The sequence below is a fragment of the Rhamphochromis longiceps genome, linkage group LG9 (assembly GCF_057381845.1).
Source record: "Rhamphochromis longiceps isolate RC_006_pf linkage group LG9, R_longiceps_female_GT1.1, whole genome shotgun sequence".
NCBI lineage: Eukaryota > Metazoa > Chordata > Actinopteri > Cichliformes > Cichlidae > Rhamphochromis > Rhamphochromis longiceps.
The window spans coordinates 36,694,267-36,716,782 of NC_140565.1; the positions used below are offsets into that span (position 1 = coordinate 36,694,267).

The 22,516-nt window shown below is 44.5% G+C and overlaps 1 protein-coding gene across 1 annotated transcript; it reads left to right on the forward strand.

Annotated features, from left to right (window-relative positions):
• The first annotated feature begins 158 nt into the window (after nucleotides 1-158).
• Nucleotides 159-22,107, forward strand: LOC146662828 (NACHT, LRR and PYD domains-containing protein 3-like). Its single transcript, XM_085417919.1, has 9 exons — nucleotides 159-1,141; nucleotides 4,602-4,654; nucleotides 4,782-5,066; nucleotides 6,523-8,395; nucleotides 9,468-9,641; nucleotides 12,864-13,037; nucleotides 16,155-16,322; nucleotides 19,315-19,482; nucleotides 20,426-22,107. The coding sequence occupies exons 2-9, from the start codon at nucleotides 4,609-4,611 to the stop codon at nucleotides 20,649-20,651; spliced, it is 3,114 nt and encodes a 1,037-aa protein (XP_085274045.1). The 5' UTR covers nucleotides 159-1,141; nucleotides 4,602-4,608; the 3' UTR covers nucleotides 20,652-22,107.
• Nucleotides 22,108-22,516: the final 409 nt, after the last annotated feature.

The window sequence follows — 22,516 nt, forward strand, 5'->3', positions numbered from 1 at the left end:
TTTTTTGTATTTATTACTGAATGAAGCTATTTTCTAAACCTGCGGTGCGTTCGAGGTCCGGCGTGGCGGTGTGTAAATACGTGTACCATAGATGAGAGAATTGCACACAGAGTTTAAGAAGCCCCCCACCATCCTCACCACCGCCGATCAGCTGCAGCGTTTCAAGTACAGTTTGTGTTGCTGACCCGGCACCGCATCCCGATTGGACGGACTGTGAAGCGAGTCGGGCAGGCGTCACCGCGGCCTTCAGGCGCCGAGTCCCGCTGCCGTGTACATAGGAGACTGCTGATGTGTACAGAGACGACACGAAGCCTTTTTTATTATTACTGGACGTAACCGTGACGATGAAGATGTTTGTTTTTGGGAAATATGGTGACTCTGATTTAGAATCATTTACAGAAAAATAAAATATTTTACATGTTGCTCTCGCCTCATTCTGTTCTGTGTGCATAGCAACAGTCACATGACCACCTCAGTGTTTCAGTGTATTTGCTGTGTGAGCTGTCGTTGGGACTTAATGTGTTTCGTAACGACTGGCTCTGTTTCCTGTGATGCCTGGTTGTGTAAGCGGGCTTCATGCCCTCCTGTGATGAAAGCTGGAGTTGTGTTTGTACAGACCGAGTGGGGGTGGGTGGGTGCGTGCAGCAGTGTGGAAACATGAAAGGCGTCAGAAAAGTGAAGAACAAGACGTGACGGCGCCGCCTTTAGAGCCATGAAGTTTCAGCAGAAATCGGCACCTCTGGTTCTGTAAGATTCTCTTGTCACATCAGCGCCATGTTTCCTGTTTCCTCACTTCCTGTGGGTCAACAGCTGGTTTACTGTTGCCTGGGTGGATCCGGGGGCATTTCATGGTCTGTGAGGGTGAGCAGGAGCTCTGAGGTTGTGGGCTGAAGCTGGAGTCAGAGAAACAATTTTACAGGTTTGATGATCAAATACAGCTCAGACATCGTCACCTGAGAGCGCTCATGTCTCCAAGACGCACACTTCCTCTTATGTAGTCATCTGACTCCTGTAAATGGACAGGGGAGGAGCACAGATCCAGCAGCTGATGACCACGATGAGGAAATCAGGATCTTCTTCTCTCTGAGACGGAGGCGGGTTTATCCCACCAGCACGCTGCACATCGCCTGCTCCTGACCAGGTGAGCTGTTCAGAATCCGTTACCATGGTGCTTTTGGATAGTTGTATTTTGAACATGTAAATATAACTCAAAAGTAAAGGCGTTGCATGAATCTCTGTATGTGTACAGCATTTATGTGTGAAGGCTACGCCTCACTGACACATTAACCTCACACCCCTCAGGATACAACAAGTCATAAAACCTGTGGGCTCCACCCACTGGTCAGGTTAATAACATGTGCCGATAAAGACTCCGCCCCTCTAAAAGCAGATAACAGCTGAATAGACCTGAAGTCTCTGCAGCCACGGATGGAGCCATTTGAAGTCTCAAAAACTAAAGGAAGGAGCTTCAGTGCTTCCTTTATTGCCTCCTTTAGCAGAGGAGACACTGAAGTGTCCTTTACAGGAGGACGTGTTCATTAATGCTGTGTTTTCCATCCAGTGGAGTGACCTGCTGATGTGAGTGAATCAGCATCAAAGCTCTCTAAAGATGCCGAGCTTTGTCAAAGTGACTTCTGTGTGTGTACTGCACGCTTCAGGATGTTAGAGACAAACGTCAGTCACAGGAAGTCTGAATAAAGGAGAAGTTACTCTGGATCAGCAGCAGAGACACACACGTCACTTCCCCTCTGAGGTTCTTCTTTATCTGACACACTGATGTGTGAACGATGTAACAGCCTGTGTCTGCAGTCCGCTTTCAGGCTGCTGGAGAGCAGATGAACGTCTCCCACGTCCAGCCTCACACTGTGAAATAGTCCAACTGTCTAAGCTTCACTTCTCAGCCCTCATCAGTTCTCCTCCACATCAGGCTGTTTTCTACCAAAGTCATGGAAAAGCCTTCTAAAATATTCCCCCACAGCTCGGGTCTTCTTATCCTGCCTTTAGGATTTAGAGCAAAGCTAAGTGGAATAAAAAGTCCCATAAAACCAACATCGAAACGTAAAGTTTGTTGATTAAAATATTTTCTCAAACTAAAATGGGAAGAAACAAACTCTACTGAATATGACTGACACTCACTGAGTTTGATTTAGGTTTTTGAGTCACAACAGGGCAGATGTCCACATATGAGAGCAGAGCTGATTCAAAGCAAGCAGCTGATGCTGACAGGCTTTTGTCCTCGAGCAGGTTGTTCCAGCGTTCAGTGCTGATGGCAAAACCTTCAGATTTAAACTCAGGAACAGTCACATCAGACTCTTGAGTTGCCTTGTGTGACACAAATCTTATATTTTATTTGAGGGTTAGTTCAAGATGCGCTCATTAAAATCTGAAAGTTTAAATTCAGTTTTTATATATTAAATACAAATATCCATCCCTCCATTTTCCATCACTTTTCCTGTTGCTGTCCCAAGTTAGCTGTAGGACAGATGACCTCGCCTTAGACTGCAGAATACTTTGGGGTACAGAGGGGTTCATGGTCCTCTAGGTGACTGCAAATCATTTTCAATTCAGTTCTATTTATAAAGCCTGAAATAACAAGAACAACAGTCGCCTCAATGTGCTTTATATTGTACGGCCCACTCTACAATAATAGATTCAGAGAGAAACCCAACAATCATATGACCACCTATGAGCAGCACTTTGGCGACAGTGGGAAGGAAAAACTCCCTTTTAACAGGAAGAAACCTCCGGCAGAACCAGGCTCAGGGAGGGGCGGGGCCATCTGCTGCGATTGGTTGGGGTGAGAGAAGGAAGACAGGATAAAAGACATGCTGTGGAAGAGAGACAGAGATTAATAACAGATATGATTCAATGCAGAGAGGTCTGTTAATACATGAGTGAAGAAGAAACACCCAGTGCATCATGGGAATCCCCGGCAGCCTACGTCTAATGCAGCATAACTAAGGGAGGATCCAGGGTCACCTGGTCCAGCCCTAACTATATGCTTTAGCAAAAAGGAAAGTTTGAAGCCTAATCTTGAAAGTAGAGATAGTGTCTGTCTCCTGAATCCAAACTGGAAGCTGGTTCCACAGAAGAGGGGCCTGAAAACTGAAGGCTCTGCCTCCCATTCTACCTCCCCAAAAGTTGAATGTGTTCATCTGGACCCCATGGGTTCTCCAGGGTTAATATTGACATCATACTTGGAGAGCTGTCAGTATATTTCTGTCATATCCCCTGATGTAAAATGTTCTGTTCTTATTTAAACAGCTAACTGAATTTAATCTAACACTAAAAATTCACGAGGAAACATTTTCCCTGGGAACAAAAACAGCATGGTAATACGTGGAGATCCTGAAAAGTGCTCCAACAATGATCACATTATATTTGAAATATTTGTTCAGTTCTCTTCCAAACCCCAGCAGCTGTGTGCTGTAGGTTTGAGTGTTTACTAAAATAGAAATAAAAGCGTTCTAACGTCTCACCTGTTTGTTTCAGGCATACATGTGTACTATGTTTATTAAGATGGATTAAGCTTGTTTTTCAGTCATGTAGTGATTGTGTTTAACTGTATGAAGTTTATTAGACATTATGAAACAGACAATACAGAAAAGCCAATTTTGTCAAAGTCACTTAAAAAAAAAAAAAGATTTAACTACATCATGTGTAATTTCCATTCCAAATATTAATCACAGTTCAGAGGGGGCGGCAGTAAAAACTCCTGATGTCATGAAGTACACCGCTGCTCCAATTGTAGAATGATTGTGCTGCATTCTCGGAAAGCCTGGACTCCCATGTGAACTTATGAAGAATGGACTTGCATACTTGAGAATGGAAAAACGGCCCCGGTTAGATACCACATTTGGAAGATGGTACATCAGGATTCAGTGTCCCTAAACTCCCTTAAAATGCTGTTAAAGCTTGGAGCTCTTCCAGACTGGGACCTCTGCCAGATGCTCCCAGCCGACACTCGTATGTTTGAATGGGCCAGGCCTTCTCCACCATCTGGTCCATCTCACCCCTAGGTAGCAAGTGAAAACCAAGCTTCACTTGCTGAGTGTACAAGGTGTAGAGCTGCAGGTCTTGTGATACGATTACAAATACCCGAACATCAGTTGGGTTCACATCAGGTAGATCCCAAACACCTTTCAGGGACTCCAAGATGGCTGAGTATTCTGAACTATTGTTTGTGGTACAAAGCAAAACCAACAATGAGGACCCGTTAATTGGTCCAGGGAAAAAACTTCCTCATCCTCTGGAGAAACCCAATATCCAAACACAGAGCTGGGGCCATATATATAAAAGTATACCCACCCCTGTTCGCTGCCTCTCAACAAGAGAAACAGAGAAAGAGAGAAAGCGAAAATAGAACAGAGTCCAGCCTTAATCCAAGAAACTGCTTCTAACATGACCTGTTTGTTGAGGTGAACCCAAATATTTCTAGCCAGTACTGGTAATTCTACATCAGCCGCAGGTTTTCTCAGTGCTATAACTTCACTGCAGTGTGTAAACAGAAGATTCCATCAGAAACCGGGGTGCTATGATGTGTTGCAATAAGTGATATGAGACCAGCTGATCCTGATTCACTGTACCGCATTCTGTCATAGATCAAAGATGGAGTCTGAACCAGACCAGCCAGCTTTATCAGCTCCATCCGCAGGTAGGAGCTCAGTATTTTAGGACATTAACACAGAAACACACAAAGCTCAAACTGACCAATCGTAGCTGTCATTTCCTTCAAAGAGTGAGGTAGGATGCATGCTTATTATGTCTCTTTTTTCCTGTAGAGGATGAGCTCAGCAGGGTACGGTGCAGCTTTGTTTGGAGGGTTTCAAAAGAAATCGTCACACAGCTCCTGGAGGCTCTGGTAACGGACCGTGTCCTGAATGATCTGGAGAAAGCATCAATAGTGGAGGGGAACTCGGTCACAGCAGATAAGGCTCGTGACTTGATTGACACAGTAAAGAAAAAAGGAGGAACTGCCTCCAGGATAATGATCAGACATCTTCAGACCATAGATCCGACTCTCTCCTCTGAGCTGCATTTGTCCTTTGAGCCATCTGCGCAGCCAGGTGAGCTCTGTTTGTTGTTATGATGGTTTTATTGCTCAGTTTACTTCAATTCTGAGAGATTTAACTGTGTGTGTGTTTAACTGTAAATAAAGGTTTTTTTCTGTTGTGAATATATTGAACCCTTTACTTAATATTTTAATTACAAATCCTCTTTTCTCTTCAGAGCTACATTTCTCTGGACATTTCTGTATCTCATTTAAAGTTTGTTGCTTTTTGATTGATCCACGTTTGTTATCTGCAAAGACACTGATATGAAAATTGTGTCTTTGTGGTTGGTGAAAACACATGAACCTCCTCATGAATGAGCTGAAAAACGTGAAAATCAAGAAGCCAGTAGTTACCCAGTAGTTTCCTCGTTTCAGACACTGAAATTGGATTATTTCCATTTGATGGTTAGAGGGTTAATTCCATATCCCAATCACTAATTTTGGTAATCGGGAGTCAGTCCGCCAGGGTCTCCGCTCCTGGACCCTGCCCAACACAAATTGCACCTGACCCCTACGGTGGCTCCTGCAGGTGGTTAGCTCTCAGGAGGATGGGCCCATCTCCCTTTTTTGGGGGGCCTGACCCAGATAATGGAAGATGGTGGATGGATTGTTAGAGAGTTTACTTTGTGTGGTTTGTGACATAACTAATTTGTTAATGGTAAAAAATTCATTGTCAGGAGAGAGACCTGACTCACCCTGAGAGGAAGGATTTACTCCATCAGACCCTGAAGACCTAAACAAACCGTCACAGTGTCGTATGTGGGAACATGTGCTGAATGACCACCTTCCTCAGCTTTTACTAGTCTCTCTTTCTAATTGCTAACATGATAGCTGTATCTGGTATGAGTGAATGACAAGGTCTTAAAAGAATAAACAATCCTGGTTGGGTGCTGTTCAACTCAAGCTGTTTGTTGGCCAGACTGTCAACCTTGCTTTGGTTCTTATGTCTCTGCTAATAATAAAGGGAGGGCCTGGGGTCCTCGCTTGTCCTCTGTGCTGATGTGTAAAGGAAGAATCATCCTGATTCCCTTATTTAACAGCTTCTACCAACTGTAAAGTGTAATCTCTATGCTAAGAAAATAGTAAATGCATTAAAAGACCCTAAAAATAAAAAACTCAAAATGTTTGAGGATATTTCTTTGTTTGATAAGTCACTGCAGCTCTAACCAATGCAGTTATCTGGCTTTGTTGTCTGGACTCCAGCTTTTTAACTGTTGACTGAAGTTTTTGTTGGTTCATGAACTTCTAACCTACACTGAGTTTTGTTTGAATGACTCCAGGGATAAGTGTGTCACAGTGATTTGTTTATGAGTTATAATAAATCAGTTTAGCTCGAAGTCATAACTTCATAACCGTAGACTTGGGTTTAAGTCACATTCACATATAGATGCAGTTGAATAACTTTTTCCTCATACTGTACAGACCACTCTACAGGCAATGATCTTATTGACAGTTTTTGTTTCATCCAGAGACTCTTCAGGCCTGTCACCTCAAACTCAATTCAAACCTGAAACAGAAGTTCCAGTGTGTGTTTGAGGGGATCCCTAAAGCAGGAAACCCAACCCTTTTGAATGAGATCTACACAGAGCTCTACATCACAGAGGGAGAGACTGCAGAGGTCAATGATGAACATGAGGTCAGACAGATTGAAACAGCATCCAGGAAACCAGACAGACCAGAAACAACAATCAGACAAGAAGACATCTTTAAACTCCCACCTGGAAGAAAAGCACCAGTAAGAACAGTGCTGACAATGGGAGTGGCTGGCATTGGGAAAACAGTCCTAACACAGAAGTTCACTCTGGACTGGGCTGAAGGCAAAGCCAACCAGGACATCCAGTTCATGTTTCCATTCACTTTCAGAGAGCTGAATGTGCTGAAAGAGGAAAAGTTCAGCTTGGTGGAACTTGTTCATCACTTCTTTACTGAAACCAAAGAAGCAGGAATCTGCAGCTTTGAAGACTTCCAGGTTGTGTTCATCTTTGATGGTCTGGATGAGTGTCGACCTCCTCTGGACTTCCACAAAACTACAATCCTGACTGACCCTAGAAAGTCCACCTCAGTGGATGTGCTGCTAATAAACCTCATCAGGGGGAAACTGCTTCCCTCTGCTCGCCTCTGGATAACCACACGACCTGCAGCAGCCAATCAGATCCCTCCTGACTGTGTTGGCTTGGTGACAGAGGTCAGAGGGTTCACTGACCCACAGAAGGAGGAGTACTTCAGGAAGAGATTCAGAGATGAGGAGCAGGCCAGCAGGATCATCTCCCACATCAAGACATCACGAAGCCTCCACATCATGTGCCACATCCCAGTCTTCTGCTGGATCACTGCTACAGTTCTGGAGTTTGTCATGAAGAACAAAGAGAGCGAAGATCTGCCTAAGACTCTCACAGAGCTCTACCTACGCCTTGTGCTATTTCACCTAAAAACAAAGAACATCAAGTGTGATAAAGCCACAGATCCACACTGGAGCCCAGAGAGCAGGAAGATTATTGAGTCTCTGGGAAAACTGGCTTTTGATCAGCTGCAGAAAGGAAACCTGATCTTCTATGAATCAGACCTGACAGAGTGTGGCATCGATATCAGAGCAGCCTCAGTGTACTCAGGAGTGTTCACACAGATCTTTAAAGCTGATGAGTATGACATGTTTTCAGAAACAGTCTACTGCTTTGTTCATCTGAGCATTCAGGAGTTTCTAGCTGCAGTCTACATGTTCCACTGTTTCACCAACAGAAAGACAGAGGTGCTGGAAGAGTTCCTGGGAAAAGACTGGGAACATAAAACAGAGGTGCTGGAGAACTTTGTGGGGAAAGACTGTAAGGATTATCTATTTGATTCTTTATCTGATGATGATGATGATGATGATGATGAAGTTTCATCCGAGTGTCTGTTTCTCAAGAGAGTCATGGAGAAATCCCTCCAGAGTAAAAATGGCCACCTGGACCTGTTTGTCCGCTTCCTTCATGGCCTCTGTCTGGAATCCAACCAGAGACTCTTAGGAGGTCTGCTGGGTCAGACAGAGAGCAGTCCAGGAACCATCCAGAGAGTCATTAAGAGTCTGAAGAAGATGAACAGTCGTAAAATCTCTCCTGACAGAAGCATCAACATCTTCCACTGTCTGATGGAGATGAACGACCTCTCAGTACATCAGGAGATCCAAGAGTTCCTGAAGTCAGAGAACAGATCAAAGAAACTCTCTGAGATCCAGTGCTCAGCTCTGGCCTTCATGCTGCAGATGTCAGAGGACGTTCTGGATGAGTTGGACCTAAAGAAGTACAACACATCGGTGGATGGACAACGCAGATTAATTCCAGCTGTGAGGAACTGCAGAAAGGCTCGGTAAGTGCAGATCTCTGTCTCTATGCACATGTGTGTTCCTGCGTTGTGTCTGACAACGAAAGGTAAAAAGAAAGACTTACAAGTAAATCCAAGGCCTCCAAGGACTTCCAAAGCTTGGAGGTCCTAAAAGTCAGTATACCAATAACAGTTTGGGGTTTAGAACACATTTTGTGTAATTATAACAATATGTCATTTATGACCCGGTTACACGCAGTACAAGTCAAGCTGTTAACAAGCTGTAGAGTGTAAAGGCCAACCCCAGCTCCTGAAATGTGTCATAGAAAAAAACAGTTTCTAAATCAGTCCTATTTCATTACAAAGCCTGGTTGAATTGGTTTGTGTTCACAAGTTTTTCAGAAGGTAGAAGTCAATGTTGAAGTTCACACAATCATCTGTCCTTATCTCTAAATATTGAATTCTTTTAATAGGGAATTATGGTCAGGTCTGACTGTTGAGTAGTTCATTTCATTTGTTACACTAAATGTTCCACAGACGTTCCACAGAAAGAGGTCGGTTTGGATGAGGTGTGGAGATGACCAAATGCAGGACTAAAAGAAAAAACTGAGGATTTTTTTTTTATTGTCACAAACAGACCAAAATGAGCCAAAGTCCAACTGTAAACAGGGACAGAGCACAAAACAAGACACGTGAGAAAAGTGATTATCAAAGTAAAACAGGAAAAGAAATAAATAGGGAGTGAAGCTCAACAGAAACATGATAAGAGTGAGAGGGGAACACTGAAGGTATCACAGAGAAGACAGAGGGGGGCAAAGACGAGAACATCGGGACCACAAGAAAGAACATCAATAAAATTAAAGAAAGAACCAAAAGTTCACAAACTGGTCACTGAGCTGAACTCAGTCAAATATCCTGAGTCACAGTTAAAATGTTTTTCTGATGGAGATGGCCTCAGGAGTCTGTGGAGTCAGGCGTGGGGTTAGAGCAAACCGACAGACTGAGGAGGATTCCTGTTTCATGTCAGTCAGATCAGCTGAAGCACTGATGTCCAGAGCACAATGTCCAACAGGAAGTGTCCAGCTGGGTTATTTTGTTGTAATGTTTGTCATCACAGGTTAAGGTGGTGTGGACTGTCAGAGTCTCACTTTCAATGTGTGACCTCAGCTCTGAAATCCAACACCTCCAGTCTGATTCAGCTGGACCTGAGTGGAAACACCCTGGATGGTTCAGAACTGAAACTTTTGTGTGCTGGACTGAAGAGTCCAAACTGTAAACTGGACGCTCTGAGGTCAGTTCACTGCCTGCAGCTGTTAGTTACTATCAGACTACAAGGTAGTTGTCTTTTTTTTACATTTAAAATCAGTTTCAACCTTGTGTTCAAATGTTCAGTAATATATTTGGTTACTATCTGTGGAGTGAGTTAGTGATGCGATTGGAAGGCACTCAGGATTTTTCTCTATCTGGAGCTTGCCGAATCCAACACTTTCAGCCTGGCCATCACAATTCACCATTGTGTTGTTTTTTCGGTGGTGTCCATCTCAGAGCAGTTTTTGTGCTTGTGTTCTAGTCTGTACACATGTATGTGTGTGTATGTTCCGGGGGAACACCAAGGCGTTCCCAGGCCAGCCGAGAGATATAACCTCTCCAGCATGTCCTGGGTCTGCCCCGGGGCCTCCTCCCGGTGGGACATGCCCGGAACACCAACCCCAGGAGGCGCCCAGGAGGCATCCTTGTCAGATGTCCAAACCACCTCAGCTGGCTCCTTTCGATGTGGAGGAGCAGCGACTCTATTCTGAGCCCCTCCTGGATGGCTGAACTTCTCACCCTATCTCTAAGGGAGAGGCAAGCCACCCTTCGGAGGAAGCTCATTTCTGCTGCTTGTATCCACGATCTCGTTCTTTCGGTCACTACCCACAGCTCGTGGCCATAGGGTGAGGTTTGCTTTTACACTCAGCTCCCTCTTCACTGCAGCCGCCGCACCAATCTGTCTGTCGATCTCCGGCTCCCTTCTCCCATCACTCGCGAACAAGACCCCGAGATACTTGAATATCTCCACTTGGGGCAGGAACTCATCCCTGACCCGGAGTGGGCACTCCACCCTTTTCTGGCTGAGAACCATGGCCTCAGATTTGGAGGTGCTGATCCTCATTCTCGCTGCTTCACACTCGGCTGCGAACAGTTCCACCATGTCCACCATTTGGTTCGATGATTACCACCACGGCAGACACCAACCACCTTGGGGCCACAGCTCAATGCAGCTGCTTCGGCAATGGAGACGCTGAACATGGTCCATTCGGACTCAATGTCCCCAGTCTCCCTCGGGAATGCCATTGAAGCTCTGCCGGAGGTGTGCGTTGAAGATCTCGCGGACTGGGGCCTCTGCTAGATGTTCCCAGCACACCCTCACTATGCGTTTAGGTGCACCAGGTCTGTCCAGCGTCCTCCCCCGCCACCTGATCCAACTCACCACCAGGTGGTGATCAGTTAACAGTTCAGTCCTCTCTTTACCCGAGTGTCCAGAACATATGGTCGCAGGTCTGGTGATACGATTACAAAATCAATCATCGACCTGTGGCCTAGAGCATCCTGGTGCCACGTGCACTTATGGACACTCTTATGTTCGAACAAGGTGTTAGTTATGGCCAAACTGTGATTTGGACAGAAGTCCAATAACAAAACACCACTCGGGTTCAGATCAGGGAGGCCGTTCCTCCCAATCACGCCCCTCCAGGTCTCGCTGTCATTACCCACGTGAGCATTGAAGTCTCCCAGCAGGACAACAGAGTCTCCAGGTGGAGCACCTTCCAGCACCCCACCCAGGGACTCTAAGAAGGCTGGGTACTCTGAACTGCCACTCGGCGCATAAGCGCAGATGACAGTCAGGACCCGTTCCCCGACCCTAAGGCGCAGGGAACAAACCCTCTCATCCACCGGGAAAAACCCCAATGTACTGGCAGCAAGCCAAGGGGATATTAAAATACCCACCCCAGCCCGCCGCCTCTCACCAGGGTCAACTCCAGACTGAGTTGCCCCTCTCCAGGAGATTGGTTCCAGAGCCCAAGCCATGCGTAGAGGTGAGCCCAACTATATCTAGCCGGTACCTCTCAACCTCACGCACTAACTCAGGCTCTTTCCCCACCAGAGAGGTTACATTCCATGTCCCAATTGCCAGTCTTGGCAGCCGGGGATCAGTCCGCCAGGGCCTCCGCTCCTGGCTGCCGCCCGGCACACAATGCACCCGACCCCATGGCGCCTCCTGTGGGTGGTGGGCCTGTGGGAGGATGGGCCCATGGACTAAGGCCCGGCCACCAGATGCTTGCCCTCGGGCACCCTCCCCGGGCCTGGCTCCAGGGCAGGGCCCCGGTAACCCTATCCCGGGCAAGGTAAACTGTTCAATCGATGTTCTCTTCATAAGGGTCTTCTCAATCGCTCTGTCTGGTCCCTCACCCAGGACCAATTTGCCATGGGAGACCCTACCAGGGGGCAAAAGCCCCCAGACAACATAGCCCCTGGGATCCCTGGAACACACAAACCCCTCCACCATGATAAGGTAGCGATTCACGGAGTTTCCGTCTCTGTGTTCATTATTTCCCTTTCACGTTACTTCCTCTCTTACTTTTCTTGGCCTCTGTCATCTATGCCTTCCTGTTAGTATCACAGTTTTCACCAACAGCCTACCGGTCAGTAGCACTAATGCTAGTTGTTATCCTGCGACTCCACTGGTATGGTATGGAAGTTTGATTTGGCAAAGAGTCTGGAGTCACATTTCCATGTCTTAAAAATACATCCATTTGGATTTTTGCATACCACATGTTACGTGAACTGTAGATACAAATATCAGAAAAATGTTGAGGTATCTTGCTTGAACCTCCATCCTGTTGGCCTCAGCTGTTTGGAATGATCAAAACTTCCGCCTTCTGAATCTTTTTCATCTCTGGAGACGTTATGAGACACTGAATGATTTTAATCACAAAAGTTAATCTTTTAATTTTATTCAGATTGGAGCTCTGTGGTTTGTCCGAGATCAGCTCGTGATCTCTGAAAACTGGGCCTGAAAACTGAAGGCTGAAAACTGAAGGCTCTGCCTCCCATTCTACTTTTAAATACTCTATGAACAACAAGTAAGCCTGCAGTGTGAGAGCGGAGTGCTCTAATAGGTTGATATGGTAATATAAGGTCATTAAGATAAAATAAGGGGCCTGTTAAGAAAGCAGTCCTAAATATTTGTTTAGTATGTGCGTTGAAGGACATATCCTGGTCAAAAATGAATCCAAGGTTCCTCATAGCATTACTGGAGGCACAGATAATGCCATCCAGAGTAAGACTCTAGTTAGATACCATATTTCTAAGATTTTCAGTTTTGGTATCTTTTCATGTGTGAATCGGATGCGTTGTTATCGATATCTGGTGAGATTTCATGTCAAAAGAACCTTTTTGAAAAATATTTACTTAGAAAAATTTGTTGTTGTGTTTTTGATATTTTTTCCTTTTTTTTCTTTTATAAACTCAGACTAAGGTCCTGCAGTTTGTCAGAGATCAGCTGTGTTCATTTAGGTTCAGCTCTGAAATCCAACCCCTCCCATCTGAAACATCTGGACCTGACTGGAAATGAGCTGCAGGACTCAGGCGTGAAGCAGCTGTGCAGTTTTCTGGAGAGTCCACATTGTACACTGGAGTATCTGAGGTCAGACACCATGTGTTAGTTGTGATGAGATGTGAAAGTTGAGGTGTCAGTAAATGCGTACACATCCTGGTAATATAGACCAGATCAACATGATCTGTGCAGTGTCTAAGTTGTATGTCTGTGAACATTCTCAGTCATCCAGGTCATTGTAGTCTAAGGAGCTTGGAATGAAAAGCGTCTGGACTTTGTCTAGGTTAGCTGTGTCACGGGCGTTTTCTCAACATGTAGACCAGAAGCTAGAAAAAAGTGAGGTAGACTTTATAAAACAGCTCTCAGTCGCTCATTTAAGCTCACAGCCAACAGAAAATGGTCATTAAAAAAATTATGTTAATTCAAAGCTTCAGCCTTGTTCTTGGCAAGTCATTAGACAGTCAGATCTGCTCCTTTCTCACCACAACCATTTTTCAAAAAACAAGATGGTGACAATGAAAATACTCAGGTAAACATGAAGGTTAATCATCGCTCTGCTTTCCGGTTGTTTGTTAATGATTAAGAGCATCAGTAGGTGTAAAACTGTCTGAGCTTTAAATCACCATGTTCCACACGTGAAGTCCCGCACCCACTCCTTTGTCAGAGACAAAAACACGACCTAAACCAAATCTTTCTTCTTAAAAAAAATGCACAAACAGCTGCAGTTAATCTCTTGGTATTCCACAAGTCCAGTATGTGGAATAACAAGATGGCGCCGAGTATGGCAGCCTCGTCGCGAGCTCCCCCAAGCAACAGCTGTTTTCTGTGTTTAATTTTACTTTTCCTTTATTTTTTCACGAGCAGCACTTGTCTCCTTGTGTACGACCGACAAACCTTACTGGACATAAAAGACGGTCTTTCTTATAACTTTCCGGAGTTCAAGTTTTGCAACACGGACGCTCCGTTCGCAGACCCCCCATTCATCTCACCTGAGACGCCTTTGTTCTCTGGCCCTGGAGGCCGCAAACGCCGACGCAGAGGGAGAAGATCTGGCGTTCTGGTTCGACTGAGACGGTGCACTAACAGACCACCGTTACCCAGTTTATTACTGGCTAATGTGCAGTCTCTGGAGAACAAGCTATGCGAGCTTCGGGCACGGATCTCATTCAAGCGAGAGATGCGGGACTGCTGCGTGATCTGCCTCACAGAAACCTGGCTATCGGACAAGGTACCGGACTCCGCAATACAACTGCCGGGGTTCTCTGTGCACCGCGCGGACAGGTCACAGGATCTTACTGGGAAAAGCAGAGGCGGTGGTGTGTGTTTCATGATCAACAACAGCTGGTGTGATTATGCGAACGTGCACCCGGTCAAATCCTTCTGCTCACCGGACCTGGAGTACCTGATGATTAAGTGCCGGCCATTCTGGCTACCGAGGGAATTTACAGCAGTGATTATTACGGCTGTTTACATTCCCCCACAAGCCGACACTGACCGTGCACTCAGGGAACTGTACAGCGCGATCAGCAGCGAGGAAACCGCACACCCAGAGGCAGCGTTTATCACAGCCGGAGACTTTAATAAGGGAAACCTGAAGAAAGTCTCACCAAAACTCCATCAACACATCCTTTTCAACACACGTGGAAACCGGCAACTCGACCACTGTTACACCTCTTTCCGGGATGCGTACAAAGCCCTCCCCCGCGCCCCATTTGGCCAATCAGATCACCGCTCCATCCTGCTCCTGCTCGCCTACAGGCAGAAGCTGAAACAGGAAGCTCCAACCCAGAGGGCGGTGCACTGTTGGACGGACCAATCGGAGTCTGCGCTGCGGGACTGTTTTGATCACGCGGACTGGGAAATGTTTCACGTGGCTGCTAGGGACATTGATGAATACACAGACTCAGTCTGTGGATTTATCAGGAAATGTGTGGAAGATGTCGTCCCATCCAGAACAGTCAAATCCTTCCCAAATCAAAAACCCTGGATTAACGGAGATGTTCGCGCGGCACGGAACACCGCCTTTGCCTCCGCGAACACGTCGGACTACAAACACGCACATTACCAACTCCGGAAGACGATCAAAGCAGCCAAACGTGAGTACAGGGACAGGGTGGAGCAACAGTTTGACAACCCTCGGAGTATGTGGCAGGGACTAAACACGATCACAGACTTTAGAGGGAAAACCAGCACACCGCAGACCACGGCCTCTCTGTGTGAGGATCTAAACGTATTCTACGCTAGATTCGACACAGCGAACACCATGAGACCGGACAGTGTGCGCACTGCGGATGACGTCAGTGCGCACACTGTGTCTGAGGAGGATGTGCGGAAGTGCTTCAGGAAGGTGAACGCACGCAAAGCTACTGGTCCGGACGGGATTCCCGGCCGCGTCCTCAAGTCATGCGCGGCTCAGCTGGCTGGAGTGTTCACGCACATCTTCAACCTTTCCCTCTCTCTGTCTGTAGTCCCAGCCTGCTTCAAAATGGCCACCGTCGTCCCTGTACCCAAATCCTCCACCATCTCCTCATTGAACGACTGGCGACCTGTAGCCCTGACCCCCATCGTAAGCAAATGCTTCGAGAAGCTGGTCAGGGACTTCATCTGCTCTGCACTACCCGACTCACTGGACCCTCTACAGTTTGCATACCGCCACAACAGGTCCACTGATGATGCCATAGCCCTGACACTACACACTGCCCTGTCACACCTGGAGAAGAGAGACACGTATGTGAGGATGCTGTTTGTAGATTACAGCTCAGCATTCAATACCATCGTTCCCTCGAAGCTGGACAGGAAACTGCAGGATCTAGGACTGAGCAGCTCCCTCTGCAGCTGGATCCTTAGCTTCCTGTCTGACAGACGCCAGGTGGTCAGACTGGGCAGCATCACCTCATCCCCCGTCACACTGAACACTGGTGCTCCACAGGGGTGTGTACTGAGCCCTCTCCTGTACTCACTCTACACCTACGACTGCACAGCCACTAACAGCTCCAACAAAAATGTAAACTTTTTTTGTCTGATCAGCAGTGCAAAATACATAACATATTGACTTATAGAAAGTATAGAGATTATTTGGATATCAAATACCAAACTACTAGTTTTCTTAATACAAATATAAAAAAATGTTTTATTTGTTTGTTCAAGTTTCTTTAGGAATTTTGGCCTGAGCTGTTTGGAGTTTCCATTTCCTTTTTTCTTTTTCAGTTTAGAAGACTGTACATTGTCAGAAATCAGCTGTCTGGTCTCAGCACTGAAGTCCAACCCCTCCCATCTAAAACATCTGGACCTGAGCCGCAACAAGCTGCACGATTCAGGAGTGAATGCGGTGTGTGGTTTTCTGGAGAATCCACAATGTGGACTTAAAACTTTGGGGTCAGTCACCATGTTCTAGTTGTGAGAATCTGGATATAATTCTGTTTTCTCCTTCTATGGTTCAGTCAACTAGCTGATGCAGAGTAATGCTGTGCTACATATTTAAAAGCTACATAGAGAAAAAATCTTCTATTGGGTAATTCACTTTGAGACTTGATTTACATGTCCACTTTCTCCTTATATTTGTCTTCAGTTCAAATTCAAAGCAGAAATAAAACTGCTGTGATTTCCATTGATTAAACTCTCACTTATTGAATTATACAAAGTCTTAAAAAACTTTAATTCTGCATGAGGACTACTAGGGGATAGTTTATTTCATTTAAGGAATGTCTCTAAACTCCGACATATGGTTTCCTCAGCTGAATTAGAAAAAATTGTTCATGCATTTGTGTGATCGCATTTAGATTATTGTAATGCCCTGTTTACTAGCTTGGACAAATCATCTCCTTCTCGCCTCCAAGCTATGCAAAATGCAGCAGCCAGGCTACTAACTCGTTCTAGCAAGCGAGCTCACATCACTCCTATTTTATATTCTTTCTTCCTGTAATCTATTACAGTTGTAAAAGAAACGGTCCAGGAACAGGTCACTCAGGTTAATCCTGTGTGAACAACTGTAAATATTCTTTTTTCATCTTTACATACTGTGTATTTGAAATATTCTTGTTTAATTGTTATTTACTTTATTCCTATCAAATAAATATCCATGTAATATTGTTCAAAGTTAGCGTTATGTTCATACATGTTAAAAATGCCTGTAAATCTAATTGAGTTCAGTGACAATTAGTGTTTGTTTTAATCAATTTATTAATAACACAAAACCTTTAATCTAACACAACACGTCTAACAACGTAACAAATATATTCAAATAAATAAATATCTTAATGCATAACTCATTTTGTCCTTGATCTTTCAAGAAGAGAAAACAGTCTGTCCATCCTCTGCCTGCTCTCCTCTCCTCAGCCTCTCTTTGCTGCCTCATGTCCTCTCTAATGAGGTCTAGCAGCTCATCATTCCTGTCTCTTTTCCTCTTTTTCCCTGTTGTGGGTGCCCCCCCCCTTTCTCATCACTGTCGTTTTGGTCTGACCCCCTCTCCTGACCCTGGATACTTGCAATCCTAAAGGCAGAGGAAATCAAAAATGACAGTAGACAAATGAAAACAACACAACTCTTAGTAATTGCACATTTATTACTTTGTGTTCTTAAGAATTTATCTTCTTGATAACACACATACGTACTTTGTATTTTTTGAAGTTCTCCCATTTCTTCTGGCCTGCAAGGGGGTGACTTTCACCTGCAGCCCCATCTTCTCCAGTATTGTCCTGATCACACACAACAAATAAGAAGAAAGGAAACCCTAGCAACTATGTTAATCCCTAAATCCAAACGTTTTCATAGCAGAACACCAGAGGAATACCGTCTGGACATCACAGGTTCTGTACAGCAGCGGTCCATGAGTCGTTTGGTACCGGGCCACGAGAGTTGAGGCTCCGGTGTGAAATTTATGGTTTTCAGGGTTTTTATCATTAACTCTGTTTCCCTGGGTCTTTTCCCGTGTTGTAGTTGTGTGTCTTATTTTGAAAGAAATATTTACACGTTACCATCGCGACTGGGGCGCATTAAGGGGCAGAGAGGAGGATGTTACTCTGTTGGCACATTTTCAGGAGGACGCTGCTAATAAAGTTACACAATTACACAGTTAATGTGCGTTTATTAATATAATTTCAAAATACCACAGTTTTTGTCTTGGTCGGATCATTTTATTTTGTCGTATTTTTCCACGACACATTGAAGGCCGCTCCGTGTCTAATGTAACCGGTCTGTGGCGCAACAAAGGTTGGGGACCGCTGCTGTACAGCATGAGGGTTAATAAAACCGCACTCATATATATCAATATGATGTATAAATTGATTAATTCTTGTACCTCCACGCGACAGTGGCCCGATTCTTCACCCAAGTGAAGAGGTGATCGTTTTCTCCTTGTTTTAATGAATGAGCCGCTTGGCCTTTGTTCCCCACAACATAACAGCATAGAAATTAATTTGAAAAAATCCAAATTAGCTGTATGTAAGCCGCAATATATGACAAACCGCAGGACCCACCATACAAGCTAGTTTAGGGTTATTTGAATAATAAAAAAAAAAAAAATGCAGATGCCCATAGCTTAACAACACAACCGCTATGACAATTTAACTTTTTTACAACCAGATTTTCATATACTTACATTTGAAAGTGTTTTCCTCTTCGACCACCATTGTTATCAGAAAAAAGTCTCCGGTATGGCCTGCAATGGATCCTGGGATATGGTAGGACACGAAGGATACATTGGACACATCCTAAAAATTTGGGGAAAAGTAGGATGCATTTGTCGGCACATTTTGAGTACTCTTTGAATTCGGACAGCCTTCGTCGCGTCCCTGTGACGTCATTTTTTCCAAATATGGAATCGAAGCATCCTTCCCTTGAATTCGGACACAGCTAACCCTCAAATTCGCGGAAAAGTAGGACGTATTTGTCGCCACATTTTGAGTACTCTTTGAATTCGGACAGCTGTCATTACGTCGCTGTGACGTCATTGCCTCAAAATACGTACTTCGAGGCATGCTTCCCCTGAATTCGGACACAGCTAGGGAATGACTGAAAACACACGGACTAAGTACACACAGGAGGATAATGAGGGAAGCGGAAACACACGGGGAAACAGCTGAAGCAAATGAACATAACAACGTCACAGAGGAAGTGTAAAATTAAACACAATGAACACAGTAACACAGGACCTCTTCAAAATAAAACAGGAAACATAATGAAACACAGACATGATGAAACACAGACATGACTACATGAACTTGACAACAAAATACATGCAGACATGAAACACATAAAGGACAAGGAAGACGTAACACAGGGGTTGAATTTTCTTTATCTCTGATGAAGTTATGAAATTATTTTATGCACAAAATTGAAAAGAAAACTCCATCTTTTATTCTTTATTCAGATTTGATTACTGTGGTTTGTCAGACATCAGCTGTTTGGTCTCAGCACTGAAGTCCAAACCCAGTCACCTGAGAGACCTGAACCTTAGTAACAACTACCTGCAGGATTCAGGAGTGAAGCAGCTGTGTGGTTTTCTGGAGAGTCCAGGATGTAAGCTTGAAACTCTGAGGTCAGTCAGCATGTTTTAATTGTGCCGAGATGAATATGATGTGAAAGTTGTACTGACACTAAGCTACAGACATAAGGCTGATATTATACTGATCCACACTGAGGATCTTCATGGTAAAGTCTCTTTTCTTCCTCTCTGGTTTAGTCCAATGACTGTAGCAGAACAATGTTCACATTTCAGACCTTCAACAAAGAAGAAAAATCCATACAGTTGATTTTCACCTTCAGTTTCTCCTCATGATTTTCTTTTCTTTTCTTTTCTTTGTATCCATTAACATCTGAGTCACTATAATATTTTTATATATAAAATTATGAATTTAAGGGTCACCACATTTTTTCACTTTGTGTGTGAACAGGAGTCATGAGGTCTTACTTACTGTAGACCCCATCACTCTTGTTCATAATTTGATAGTTTAAAAAATAGACAGTCAACTCTGTCAGAGGCATTGTGGGGTCACATTAATTATTATTATTATACTATTGTGTTTTTGCAAAAATTAAAATGCCCTTCATTCCTTCATGTTCTTATCTGCGAGACATTGCATGAGTTATAAATTTAGTCCTCACATGGAAGTTTGAGCCCACATTGTTTCTCACTCTCTGCTGAAAACATAAAGACAGATGGTCTTCTCTGTAAGTGTTTCCTACTTCACAGTAATTTGGTTTTGTGTTGTAGGGATGACTCCTCTGTTAAATGGTAGCATACCAGTAGTTTAGCTTGTTTGTAATAGCATGAATATAATCCATTGTTTCAACATTGTTTGGTTTTAATTTACATTTTAGGGTTTTTTAAAAGCATCCATTTATATTTTTAAAATGGAACAGGAATTGGGAATTGGGGAAAAAAAGTATTATCTATAACTTTATTGAAGTTTCCTGAAGACTGTGTGAAGCTGTTGTTTGAAGTTTGTCTAATAAACTTACATCTTTCATTCTTTATACAGATTGTTGAGCTGTGGTTTGTCAAAGATCAGCTGTAATTATCTGGCAGCAGCTCTGAAGTCCAACCCTTCCCATCTGAGAGAGCTGGACCTGTGCTACAATGACCTGCAGAATCCAGATCTGTCTGAGCTGGTTGATCTTCAGGAGAGTCTAGACTACAGACTGGAAACTCTGCAGTACGTGAACTGTTGGAGTGAGTGGGTGGTGCTGTCAGCAGTATTGTACTAAACACAGTCAGTATGAAACAAAGATCCAGTGTTTCTTGTAAAGTTGGAGGCTTCTCACTGAAGCCTTATAAAGAGTAATCATCATTCATCAAACTGTAAGAGCATCAAATCTAATCTCACACTGTTTGTTCTCTCATTTCATGCCTTAACAGCTGATCAGTTTTAATGTTGTCGCAGTATGACTCAAGACTGTGACAACAAGTGACGAGACTGCAAATCACTGGCTCTTATTACAGAGAACCATCCTTACATTTAGTAACCATGTGGTCGTCATACAGACCACCCACATAGCAGACACATCTGGCCCGGATCTGGTGTCAAGCTGGCACTTCTGACTGACTGATGTCATGGCAGGGTGTATGTCAACCAGATGTGGGCCAGGTCTGGCAATGATGGCACTATTTATGTTCCTATTTTCCTATTTTAGTTAGAAAACCCAAATGCCATGTTGCAATACTATACTGCTATGGTAGCCAACATTTCAAATGCAGCCTTGACAGGTTTGTGAGTGTACACTTTATCCAAACCCTAGTAAGGGTTTATGCATTTTTACCACTGGGTGGCTGTAGCTCAGGAGGAAGATCAGGTCACCTAGTGATCAGAAGGTTAATGGTTTGAGCCCTGGCTCATCCAGTCTGCTTGTCAAGAGTGTGAATGTGTATGAATGCAGTTAGGGAAGCAATGAGTTTAGAGAAAGTGTGTGAATGTGGCAAGTTGTATAGAGCACTTTGAGTAATCTGGGAGAGTAGAAAATCGCTATATAAGAATCAGTCCATTCACTGTCTGCAATTGGCCCGTGGCTGCACAGAACTTACACGTGGCCCACATACCATACAGAATGACGGCCCTTTGGTGGCCCAGATCAGGTTTGCCAGAGGTAATCCACGCATGGGCCAGCACAGGACCACCAGTGTATCTGCAACTGGCCTTGTGCTGGCCTATGTCTGGGCCACCTTTGGCAAACCAGATCTGGGCCACCAAAGGGACGTCATTCTTTGCGGTATGTGAGCCATGTGTAAGCACATTGCGTGGGCCAGATCTGGGCCATACCAATTTTGCTATGTGGGCAGAAGCTCTGCTGAAGTCTACGAATCATGTTTATGTCTGTGTCCTTCTGTCAGTAATGTTCAGTGACAGCCTCCATGTTGATCAAACAATTCAATTTTCTATTCAATTTTATTTACACAGCGCCAAATCACAACAGCAGTCGCCTCAAGGTGCTTTATATTGTACAGTAGATCCTACAATAATAGATACAGAGAAAAACCCAACAATCATATGACCCCCTATGAGCAGCACTTTGGCCACAGTGGGAAGGAAAAACTCCCTTTTAACATGAAGAAACCTCCGGCAGAACCAGGCTCAGGGAGGGGCGGGGCCATCTGCTGTGATTGGTTGGGGTGAGAGAAGGAAGACAGGATAAAGACATGCTGTGGAAGAGGGACAGAGATTAATAACAAGTATGATTCAATGCAGAGAGGTCTATTAACACATAGTGAGTGAGAAAGGTGACTGGAAAGGAAAAACTCAATGCATCATGGGAATCCCCAGCAGCTTACGTCTATTGCAGCATAACTAAGGGAGGATTCAGGGTCACCTGGTCCAGCTCTAACTATATGCTTTAGCAAAAAGGAGAGTTTGAAGCCTAATCTTGAAAGTAGAGATAGTGTCTGTCTCCTGAATCCAAACTGGAAGCTGGTTCCACAGAAGAGGGGCCTGAAAACTGAAGGCTCTCCCTCCCATTCTACTTTTAAATACTCTAGGAACAACAAGTAGGCCTGCAGTGTGATAGCGAAGTGCTCTAATAGGTTGATATTGTCGCGATCTGTGGAGGCAGAACGTGCGGTGGTGTGTGGGATGGACCCA

Coding starts and splice junctions, on each gene's coding strand:
- LOC146662828 (XM_085417919.1), top strand. CDS start 4,609: ATGGAGTCTGAACCAGACCAGCCAGCTTTATCAGCTCCATCCGCAG. Junction 4,655..4,781: donor TTTATCAGCTCCATCCGCAG/GTAGGAGCTCAG, acceptor TTTTTCCTGTAG/AGGATGAGCTCAGCAGGGTA. Junction 8,396..9,467: donor AGGAACTGCAGAAAGGCTCG/GTAAGTGCAGAT, acceptor TTGTCATCACAG/GTTAAGGTGGTGTGGACTGT.